The sequence below is a fragment of the Denticeps clupeoides genome, chromosome 1, assembly GCF_900700375.1.
Source record: "Denticeps clupeoides chromosome 1, fDenClu1.1, whole genome shotgun sequence".
NCBI classification, from domain to species: Eukaryota; Metazoa; Chordata; class Actinopteri; order Clupeiformes; family Denticipitidae; genus Denticeps; species Denticeps clupeoides.
In genome coordinates, this window is record NC_041707.1 from 8,488,386 (window position 1) to 8,500,665 (window position 12,280).

At 44.9% G+C, this 12,280-nt stretch overlaps 1 protein-coding gene across 1 annotated transcript; it reads right to left on the reverse strand.

The window, feature by feature from the left end:
* Positions 1-8,282: 8,282 nt before the first annotated feature.
* On the reverse strand, positions 8,283-10,758 carry cox16 (cytochrome c oxidase assembly factor COX16). The gene is made up of 4 exons (XM_028971563.1): positions 10,340-10,758; positions 10,102-10,179; positions 8,897-8,965; positions 8,283-8,742 (listed from the first exon to the last, which is right to left on the reverse strand). Exons 1-4 carry the CDS (start codon positions 10,400-10,402, stop codon positions 8,629-8,631), a joined length of 324 nt encoding a protein of 107 aa, XP_028827396.1. The 5' UTR covers positions 10,403-10,758; the 3' UTR covers positions 8,283-8,628.
* Positions 10,759-12,280: the final 1,522 nt, after the last annotated feature.

Genomic DNA, 12,280 nt, shown 5'->3' on the forward strand with positions numbered 1-12,280 from the left:
GAGGTCCAACTGAATCCTCAAGCAGGGTAAACGTATATTTGTTTGATGCTACGAAAGATTAGTTTCAAAATTTTGGCACAAATCTGATTCCATGCAGCTGATGAACTTACATGTAATGATGCAAGTCTGAGTTCAATACTCTTACCAGATATTATCCATACCTGTCAAACCAGAAACACATACTGGAAACGGTTGGTGTCAGACGGAAACGAATGCAGATTTCTGCATGGAAGTCCACCCACTTAAACATAGGCTCAACAAGCACATTTCAAGTTCCCATTTTATTGGTGATTGCCTCCATGGTTACTACAGGTAACCATGGTTTCCAGATTCAGTGCACTCTTCCATAAGCAAGACGAATAAATGTAATTAGCAAGAAACAAAACTTGAAATACACACAAAAAAACAATGGTAGAAAATAGCATGGGTATGAAAGGATTGAAAGGACTGTCACGAGCCCTCACTGCCTGACTCAGCAACAGCTTCATCCCACAGGCCATCAGACACCTGAACACTCAGGGACTCACCCCTCTGGACTAACACACTCACACTACATCTATTATATTGTAATATTATGTCTCTGTAATATCATCTATTAATGTACCATTCCATTTTGATAAGTAATTTTTGCATTATTTTACTTTGCACATGGATTATTCATTTCACCTTTTAGCGCTGTCTGTCTCATTGTTGTCTACATGTTTTTTTGGTAAATGTTACCCTGGCACTGCCTGTGTCCCCTGTTTACACTTTATGTAGCCCAGTTTGTCTGTGTCGCACACGTGCACTTTATGTCAGTATGTAACTTTGTTTCAGTACGTGCTGTCTAACATATATATAGCTGAAATGACAATAAAGCTCAACTTCAACTTTAACATGGAAACTCCGCTATGAGGGGCCATTATTTCAGACTTATTTTACACAAACACATACACAATTCACATATGAAACTGACAAGCATGCATTTATACTACTGAAAACTCACATTCACACAGATACAGGCGAAATAGACTCTTATGTAACAAACAGAAATTAAACTTAAACCAAATAGCATTAGTGAAGCTAATTTTCGTGTGAGTGAAAACCTTTCACTATATCCGGAAGGCGGTTCTATGGCTTCTGGCGTGGTGACCCGATTCAAATTGGGTAGCGACGCCGCTCTCCCTTCCTGACGCAAGACTCTCAGTCTCTCGAGTTCCGCCGCCCTACCAGCCACAGCGCACCTACTATGAATATTCAAATCTTTTTCATTGTTTTTTTTACTGAGCTCATTCCTGGCAGTTTGGGCCAATGAAGACATAATACAGCTCTTCACGGATACACTGTGATGTATTGAGATGATAGTGACAGAAAGAGAAGGGAGAGTGGTGTCACTACCCGGTTTGAATTGGGTCTATTTCACCTGTATCTGTGTGAGTTTTCAGTAGAAAATGCAGGCTTGTCAGTTTCATATGTGAATTGTGCACGTGTTTCACATGTGTTTGTGTAACAAAAGTCTGAAATATTTCCTAAACGGCCCCTCATAAGAAACCTCAACACAGTGCTGCAGTGTTTGCTGTTTATGAACGCTCACATGAACTAATCATTATGTGGTGCAGTGCAAAATAACTGCAGCATCCATATTTCACTCAATCAAAGCGTCCTTTTGTGTTTGTAAAGCCGCCTCTTTAAGAGAATTATCCCGCTGGATAATTTATCCCAGTCCTTCCCTTTATTATTACTACTTATTATTACTATTATTACTTCACTACTAGAAAGGCATTTTTACACAACATTATGTGTTAAAAAAATAGCCCACAGGACCTGGGTGTGTGGGTCAGTACCTCGGTTCAGCTACCTTCTTCAGCTGGCAACCCCTTGGAAAACTGGTCCACTGGTCCAACTCATATGCTTATTGGAGGTCTGAGACCCACAAACGTGGATCCGATAGTACTGAGTCTCTAAGCCAAATAAAACACTCTTTCACCCAGCACTACGGTATAACAAAGAATGTATTTATTTCTAACAAAGAAAAATGTATAAATGAAAAAAAAACACAGCAAATAGCAAAATAGCATCACTGACATTTCTAAAAAATGTCAGGCCTACGACTTCTGTTGTTCTGTTTCTTCAGCAGATATTTATAGCTTAGATTTTTCTTCTCATGTGCTGGTAACTTTCCATTAATCATTTCTGCTCATCTCCTCCTTGAACCATCACCTAATTGTGGTGGAGAAGTTTGAGAGCCCTGATGATCCAAGGAGCTATGTTGTCTGGGGCACCTGGTAGGGTCTCCCATGACAAATTGGTCCCTAGGTAAAGGGTGAAAAAACAGTCCAAGTACCCGGCTCAGAGGGTTACCGGGGTCCCACCTGGGGTCCCACCCACCAACTGTGGACCTACCACCCGCAGGAGGAACATGAAGGGTCCGGTGCAAAGTGGATCGGGTGGCAGACCGAGCTTTTGCTGGGATTGGCTTTTTGTTAGCCCCAAGACTCTCAGCCTGTTTGTTGTGGTTTATCTCGGGAGACGAGAGGGTAGCATCCCTGCGCCTTCGGGTCGGGGAATGGGTCCTGACTGTTATTTACGCTTATGTGGCAAGTAGCAGCTCAGAGTACCCACCCTGTTGCTAGCTGTGGTCGCAAGGTGGCCCGTGCCAGACGTGGTGGTAACCCCCGTACCCACTGGTGGACACCAGAGGTTAGGGGAGCCGTCAGGCTGAAGAAGGGGGCCTACAGGGCATGGTCTCCAGAAGCAGAAGGCAGGTACCGAATGGCCAAGTGGTGTGCAGCAGTGGCAGTCGCCGAGGCAAAATCTCAGGAGTTTCTCGGTGAGAAAGACTACCGATCGGCTCCAAAGAGGTTATGGCTATATTCGGGCGGGTGGAAGGAATACTTTGAGGAGCTCCTCAATCCCACTGACGTGCATTCCGAGGAGGAACCAGGGCTGTTATACCTGGGTATGGACTGTCCAATCTCAGGGGCAGAAGTTGCTGAGGTATTCAAACAGCTACACAGTAGCGCAGCCCTGGGGGTGGATAAGATCTGTCCTGGGAATCTCATGGCTATGGATGTTCTAGGGCTGTCATGGTTGACACACCAACTATAGGGGGATCACACTCCTCAGCCGACCTGGAAAGGTCTACTCCAAGGCACTGGAGAGGTGGGTCCGGTTGATAGTTGAATCTCAGATTGAGCAGGAGCAATGTGGACCAGCTCCTGGCAGGAAAGTCTTGTCTCTGCTTTTTGAGGATGATGTGGTCCTGCTAGCTTCATCAGGCTCTGACCTTCAGCTCTTGCTGTGTAGGTTCGCAGCCGACTGTGAAGTGGCTGGGATGAGGATCAGCACCTCCAAATCTGAGACCATGGTTCTCAAGTGGAAAAGGGTGGCTTGCCGGTGGCTCTCTCCGGGTCGGGAGAGAGGTCCTGCCTCAAGTGGAGGAGTTTAAGTATCTCAGGGTCTTGTTCACAAGTGAGGGAAGAAGGAAACAGGAGACCGACAGGCGGATTGGGGTATCGTCTGCAGTGATGCAGACGTTGGACTGATCTGTTGTGGTAAAGAGGGAGCTGAGCCAGAAAGCAAGGCTCTAGATTTACCGGTCAATCTATGTCCCAATCCTCACCTATGGTCATGAGCTTTGGGTAATGACCGAAAGACCCGTAGGGTGGCTGGGTGCAGCCTTAGAGATAGGGTGAGGAGCTAGGACATTCGGGAGAAACTCAGAGTAGTACCGCTTCTCCTCCACATCGAGAGGAGCCAGTTGATATGGTTCGGGTATCTGGTCAGGATGCCTCCTGAATGCCTCCCTGGGGAGGTGTTTCAGACATGTCCTGTCGGCAGGAGGCCCCCAGGTCGACCCAGGACATGCTGGAGAAATTATATCTGGCCTGGAAACACCTTGTGGTTCTGCCAGAGGAGCTGGTGGAGGTGGCTGGGGAGAGATCTGTCTGGGATTCCCTACTTGGGATGCTGCCCCCACGATCCGGTCCCAATAAGCAGAGGAAGACAACAACGACAACGATTTCTGCTCATCTCTGTGGCATCTTGCGCCGACCCTGTGGCTCTTTCACAGATGTTTTGCACACACTACTCCTCTCCCTGTACACCGACTGCACCTCTAGAGACCCCTCTGTCAAGCTCCTGAAGTTTGCAGACGACACTACACTCATCGGCCTTATCCAGGATGGTGATGAGTCTGCTTACAGACAAGAGGTTAAATAGCTGGCTGCCTGGTGCAGTCTTAACAACCTGGAGCTCAACATGCTCAAAACAGTGGAGATGATTGTGGAATTAAGGAGGAACTTGCCTGCTCTCCCCACACTCACCATCATGGCCAGCACTGTGGCTACAATGGAGTCATTCAGGTTCCTGGGGAACAATGTGGTACACACAACACTAAAAGAGATTAGAGATTATTTATTTAACACACTTATTTACATTTCATATTTGCACATATCACCATATCTGTATAAACACATAATTTTTTTATATACTGTACAATGTATATACAATACAGGCCAAAAGTTTGGACACACCTTGTCATTCAATGTGTTTTCTTTATTTTCATGACCATTTACGTTGGTAGATTCTCACTGAAGGCATTAAAAATATGAATGAACACATGTGGAGTTATGTACTTAACAAAAAGTGGAGACCTGGCCTCCACAGTCACCGGACCTGAACCCAATCGAGATGGTTTGGGGTGAACTTGACCGCAGAGTGAAGGCAAAGGGGCCAACAAGTGCTAAACACCTCTGGGAACTCCTTCAAGACTGTTGGAAAACCATTTCTGGTGACGACCTCTTGAAGCTCATCGAGAGAATGCCAAGAGTGTGCAAAGCAGTAATCAGAGCAAAAGGCGGCTATTTTGAAGAAACTAAAATATAAAACATGTTTTCAGTTATTTCACCTTTTTTTGTTAAGTACAAAACTCCTCGTGTTCATTCATAGTTTTGATGCCTTCAGTGAGAATCTACCAATGTAAATGGTCATGACAATGAAGAAAACACATTGAATGAGATGGTGTGTCCAAAACGTTTGGCCTGTACTGTATACGATATATTATATATATATATATATATTATGTATTGTGTTTTCGCTATTTTGCACACTATTTTGTATATCTGCATATATACATAACTGCTTTTACTACCGGTGTCATCTTGTCACTGTCTTTTTGTTGCGCTGTAGAGTTCTGTCACTAAAACAAATTCTTCGTATGTGTAAACATACCTGGCAATAAAGCTCTCACAACACTCTCTTGATCTTTGTGGCAGCCAGGACCACTCATTTAATCCACTGGTGAGTTTGGAGATATCAGGTCAGGTGTCCTTGCTTGTGTGTTCTCTCTGCTTGTATTTTTTTCTCATGTGCTGGTAACTTTACATTAATCATTTCCTGTCTCAGTTGAGGGTGTATGTTATTGAGTCTTCAATGGTGCAGCCGCTCATTCAATTCAATTGTATACTATATATATTTCAAATAATTTATATTGAAATATTTCACATTCACATTCTCCAATAGTGCAATCATAAAAGAAAGAAAAACATACAGTATATGTATATACACACTAAATTATACTAACTAAAACTAAAATACTGTACAGATCCCTATAAGAGAAAAGTAAAACTTGTACAATGAACAGGACAAACAGGACAACATCATGTAGGAGGCTTGAAAGTGGATGTTATATATTTCAAACAGGACACACAAGACAAACATGTGCAAGGAAATGTGCAAAATGAATTGAGATGTGATTAAATGGTTAGTATGTGCAGGTGCATAAGGCTGGAAGTGTATTGATGGTTGGCACTGCATTAAGAGCTCTGACTGCTTGGAGGAAGAAGTTAGTTCTGATGCTGCAGAACCATTTTCCAGACGGCAGGAGGGAGAACAGGGCATATGTGGGGTGGTGAGAGTCCTTCATTATGTTGCAAGCTCGACAGATGAGGTGTTTCACATAGAGCTGGGAGATGGGTGGAAGTGGAACGCCGATGATGCGCTCTTCTGTCTTCACTATCTGCTGCAGGGCCTGTGCAGTGCAGTTCCCGTACCAGACAGTGATGTAGCAGCAGAGAACACTTTCAATGGTCCCTCAGTAGAATGATGTGAGGATGTGAGCAAAAGATGCTGGGCTTTCTTGGTGGTGTTGAGGCTCCAGGAGAGGTTGTCTGTCATGTGCACACCCTGACGATCTCAACAGCAGATCCATCGATGTGCAGTGGGGCGGGGACAGTCAAGTCAAAGTCAAAGTCAGCTTTATTGTCAATTCTGCCACATGTACAGGACATGCAGAGAATTGAAATTACGTTACTCTGAGACCCATACAAGTAACATTAAATAAAAAACAGTAACATTGAATACAAAGGTATAAATACAATTTTAAAAACACAATATACAATTTTAAAAACACCATATACAAATAAGGGCACATGGTGGAGAGTGCAAAACCATGTAGTGCAACAGAGGTAAGTTTAAAGTGACATAGTGACAAGTGAGGTAGTTGGCAGACCAAAGCTGCACAGAGTGACTGGTGCATGGTCAGTTCGTGTGTGTAAGGGTTCAGAAAGTTTGTGGAGCAGAAGAGGGGAGTGAGTGGAGTGGGGGCAGAGCCGGGAGGGAGTTGAGTTTCCTGACAGCCTGATGGGTGAAGCTGTCCTTCAGTCTGCTGGTCCTGGCCTGGAGACTCCGCAGTCTCCTCCCTGATGGCAGCAGGCTGAAGAAGGTTTGCATTGGGTGGGTGGGATCAGCTGCTATGCCGAGGGCTTTCTTGGTGAGGCGTGTGCTGTAGATGTCTTGGAGGGAGGGGAGAGGGACACCGATGATTCTCTCAGCTGCTCTGACTATGCGTTGGAGAGTTTTTTGGCAGGACGCATTGCAGGCTCCAAACCACACAGTGATGCAGCTAGACAGGATGCTCTCGATGGTTCCCCGGTAGAATGTGTACATGATGGGGGCTGGTGCTCTTGCTCTTCTAAGTTTGCGGAGGAAGTAGAGACGTTGCTGTGCTTTCTTGGCCAGTGCAGTGGTGTTATTTGTCCAGGAGAGATCCTCAGTGATGTGCACACCCAGGAACTTGGTGCTGCTCACTCTCTACACGGATGCACCGTTGATGGTCAGAGGAGCATGCTGAGTGTTTCCTCTCTTGAAGTCAACAACAATCTCTTTAGTCATCTCTACATTGAGAGAGAGATTGTTGTTTCCGCACCACGTGGCCAGGCGGCTCACCTCGCTTCTGTAGTTAGACTCATCCCTGTTATTAATGAGTCCCACCACAGTCGTGTCATCAGCAAACTTGATGAAGCAGTGGAGCAGTGTGACGGAGTGCAGTCATGGGTCAGCAGAGTGAAGAGAGGGGGGCTCAGCACACATCCCTGAGGAGCCCCCGTGTTAAGGACGATGGTGCTGGATGTGCTACTGCCAACCCGTACCGCTTGTGGTCTTCCTGTGAGGAAGTCCAACAGCCAGTTACACAGTGAGGTGTTGAGCCCCAGCTGGATCAGTTTTTGTGTGAGCTGTTGTGGGATTATAGTGTTAAATGCTGAACTGAAGTCTATGAACAGCACTCGGACATGAGTCTTTTTTGTCCAGATGTGTGAGTGCTGAGTGGAGTGCAGTGGAGATGGCATCATCGGTCGAGCGGTTGGGCTGATATGCAAACTGGAAGGGGTCCAGTGAGGGGGGGAGGGCAGACTTAATGTGCTTCATGACTAGCCGTTCAAAGCACTTCATGAGGATGGGGGTAAGTGCAATTGGACGGTAGTCATTAAAGCAGGAAGGAGATGACTTTTTTGGCACCGGAATGATTGTGGTATCTTTGAAGCAGGTGGGGACGACAGCCTGGGAGAGTGAGATGTTAAAGATGTCTGTGAAGACATCAGTGAGTTCCACTGCACAGTCCTTCAGTACACGACCAGGAATGTTGTCAGGGCCCGGAGATTTGCGAGCGTTGATCCTGCTGAGGGATCTCAAGTTTCTTCCTGAAGTTGACAACACATCTCTTTGGTCTTGGTGACATTGAGTCAGGTTGTTGCTCTGGCACCAATCCACCAGATGTTTTATCTCCTCTCTGTAAGCAGACTCATCATTGATGGTGATGAGCCCCAATGCTGTTGTGTCATGAATTTCATGATGGGGATTGAACTGCACTGTGCACGACAGTCATGTGTCAGCAGAGTGAACAGCGGTGGGCCGAGCAGCATCCCTGTGGACCTTGGAGGTGGATCCTCTGAGGACCTTGGAGGTGGATCCTCTGAGGACCTTGGAGGTGGATCCTCTGAGGACCTTGGAGGTGGATCCTCTGAGGACCTTGGAGGTGTTTTTCCTATAGACACAGACTGAGGCCTGTCTGTTAGGAAGTCCAAGATCCAGCTGCAGAGTGGAGAGCTTATTCCCAGCAGGTCCAACTTCCTTACCACTTTTTTTTGTTGGGCGACCCTGTAGCTTTTTCACAGACATGCAAACACACACATACACACAGAGAAAGCCAGCACCTAATTTCCTTAATTATTAAATATTATTTATTATTCAATACTAATAAAAGTAAAAATCCCACTACTCTTTCACAACACAAAGAGACACTCATGATCTTTGTGGCAGCCAGGACCACTCATTCAATACACTGTTAGTGGTGAGTTTGGAGATAACAGGTCAAGTGTCCTTGCTTGTATGTTCTCTCTGCTGCTCCTGATATTCTCTGGAGTCTTCCCATGGCCGAGGACCACGGATGTTCTTCCAACTGTCGAGGTTCACATCATGCATTTTCTTTGTAGATATTAAAAAAAAGAGCAACATCACAAGTCAGTTTGTGCACAATATCTAAAACCACGATCCCAATAACATGAATTTTCACAAGTCTCTTTTTGCATGAGATGTAATGTACACATCCAGCACTGTAGTCCACATGGAGAAGTCTCACCTCATACTCCTGCTCCAGAACGACAGACTGTTTCTGCGTGTTCACTCTTGCCTCCAGTGATGGATCAAGCTTGAACAGAATATGAGAACATGAGGGGGACAAAAAGCACTATCAATAAAAACAGTGACAAAAAATTAAAGAGAGGAGAAAAAGTATTTATGTGTCTTTGTTTGTCTTGCACACATGAACTCAGAATACAAGTGACTTCACTTTAGCATAAGGATTACTGATCAATGGTATATTACCTGATGCCCCAATCCAGAGCTAATTTAATCAGTAGTTTCAGAGACAGTCCCCCTGAAACAACGCAGGGTTAAGTGTCTGGCTCAGATGCACTACGGGAGTAAGTGGGGTTTGAACCTGTTGTCTTCTGGTCCATAGGTGAGTGTGTTACCCACTAGGCTCCTACCACATAATCTGTTTTAAATTCCTGAATACATTATAACCATGCATGTCACATAGATATATATATATATATACACTAGATATATAAAGATAAAATAAATAAATATAAAGTGAAGTGATTGTCACATGTGATACAAAGCAGCGCAGCACAGCACACAGTGAAATTTGTCCTCTGCATTTAACCAATCACCCTGAGTGAGCAGTGGGCAGCCATGACAGGCGCCCGGGGAGCAGTGTGTGGGGACGGTGCTTTGCTCAGTGGCACCTCAGTGGCACCTTGGCGGATCTGGATTCGAACCTGGGGCAGCTTCCTTAACCGCTAGGCCATCACTGCCCCAATGATGTCACATTCAGCCTCTCAGCACGCATCAGTACTGCTGCCATATTTGGTTCCAAGCAGACTCAAACATGGTTCTCTGACGGTACAAGGAAAGATGCCAGACTTTTGAGGCACATATGGCTGTAATAATGAAGGCTCAAGGTATGCTTGCACAGCAAGCACACCACTCAAAAAACGCTTCTCTATCAACTTATTTGCAGTTTGGTCGTAAATACACGTTTGACATTGTAACAAACCAAGAAAATAGAATCGCTTCTCCAATTTGCCAGTTTACGGTGCCTTAATTCCGTATTCCAGTTTATGCCTCATTCATTTAAAAGCAGCGCCAGCCCCTCCAAAGATGGCGGCTCTGTTGACGCATCGTTCCCATAGACGCCCCGTTCAACGCGACATCTAATGTTTATATCTATGGGCATGTAATACACCAGAGATGCGGCAGAAGAGCTGGTTTATTGCATACCCTTTTGCGGATCTTCTGCGCGTCGTATCTAATCTGTGTGAACTCCCGCAGTCCAAAGGAACCCCCTACAACCAGCACCTGCAACCAAGCAGTAGGCAGAATATGTACAATACAGAAAACGGGACGTACCAGCAACCCAAGCACAAAACTAACACGAGTCACGACACAGTGGAGAGACATATCCTAACAGGTCCAGATGACAGACTGAAGGAGTATTAGGACCGTTTTGTGAACTTACCAGCATGGGGACGCCATACTTCACCGTCTTGTTCTTTTGAAAATACCGAAAGCGACTCCACATTTTGTGTGACGCAAATTCTAAAAACACATCTTAACGCGAGAAATTATTCGATAATGTCATAGTGCAGTTTTTTTTTTCACCGTAGGAAAAAGACCTCATTGCTCTGGAGGTCGCGTCCGTCTCTTATTTCCGTCCCCGGGTAACGCGAGAATGAAAAAACGTTCCGTTGCGCAGCATTTTTTTTTTTTTACCGTCAGTGAAGCTTCGTGACAAAAGGTCTGCACAGCCACGACATGATTTGAGGCTTCGAAACTTTCCTACATTCATAAAGGAACACGTTGAAAGCGTTTGTATAACGTTAACTTGTGTCGCGTTTTCTCTCTTATTCTCGCCTGTGCGAGGCGACACTGTTGCTTCTATATCAGGAGAATGTAACTACAATAAATATAAATGCCTCCAGTACTGCTCGACTGGTCTCTCCATCTCTGAAGGTAAAAGGAAGACACTCATCTAGACTCTTCTCCGTCTTGGCCCCTCGGTGGTGGAATGAACTTCCCCTCGAGGTCAGAACAGCTCAGTCACTGAGTATTTTCAAACGGCAGCTCAAGACCTTCCTCTTTAGAGAATATTTAGATTAACTTGTAACCTTCTTATTGTCTGACTTATGTATAGAAACTACAAAAGAGTGAATAAAAATATTGTATCCATAGTTGGGGGTCCTAGTGAACTAGAATTGATCACTTCATTGATTGTAACATGAAAGCACGTTGTAAGTAGCCTGCTTAACTGCTAGGCCACCACTGCCCCAACAACGTTTATTTCTTAAACAGCCCATAATCACATACAGTGTGTCTCAATGGGCTTTGACAGGCCCTACAGTTGACATCCCCACACTTGACCCTTCTGCACACAAGGAAAAACTCCACAGAAAAAAAACCCTAGGAGAGAAAAATAGAAAGGAAGAAACAGAGAGTGATACAGAGAGGGATGCCCTTCCAGGGTAGAGTGAGCCTGCAATTGGTGTCAATATGCAGGGTTGGTGATTTACCCAATCGGACAAATTGTCCTACAGTTGTAGGTGTGGAAAAGTCCAAAGTGTAGTAAAGATCATCGGTCCATGTTTAAAGGTACTGGACAGTGCAGAGTAGTTTTTTAGTCCAGTGTCATGGTGTACATTGCGTGTCCATTATAATGCTCCTGGTCCATTTGAAGATCCCTGAAGCTTTAACTGTTACGGTGGTGGTGGCTGTGATGACCCTCTAGTACATTTCATGCCAAGTCATCTCGTCAGCAGTTCATTGCTAGGAACTAGGACTCATCTGGTGGTCTCTTCACTGGCGTCTCAAGGTGATTCAGTGCCTCGGAGAGAACAAACAGAAGCAGTGGCAGACAGTGGTATTGTACAACTGGTACTGAACTATGTGGTTATAATGGTATATTTGTGCATCATTGTCCCGGTACCTTAACTAAGGTGAATTTAACACTGTCTGTTTTAGGTGACTGTGATAAAGTGGACTAAATAATTGACTGTGTCTGGGACTTTAACAGAAGGCCAGAGAAAACAAATGTGTTTTCGGTTTAGATTTAAACACTGAGACCTGAACACTGACCGGCGAGCCGTTCTGCGGATCTCCATAGGAGAAGGACCTGCTCCCAGCTGTGACCTTCTGTACGTTGGGTACCAGTAGTGACCCCGCACCCTTCGAACGCAGGGGGCGTGGTGGATTGTAAATAACTAAAGGTTCATGATATATAATTACAATGAACCTTATAAAATACAGCATATATCTTCATGTTTTACATGATATTAAGATGCCTCATCACATTTTGTATTTCTTGTGCATTTTTCAGTTTCATATTGTTTCAACACTGTGATTTTCTGTCTGTGATAGAACTTGTGGTCATCAAATGTAAGTAATTGATTGTTGCCAGACAAAA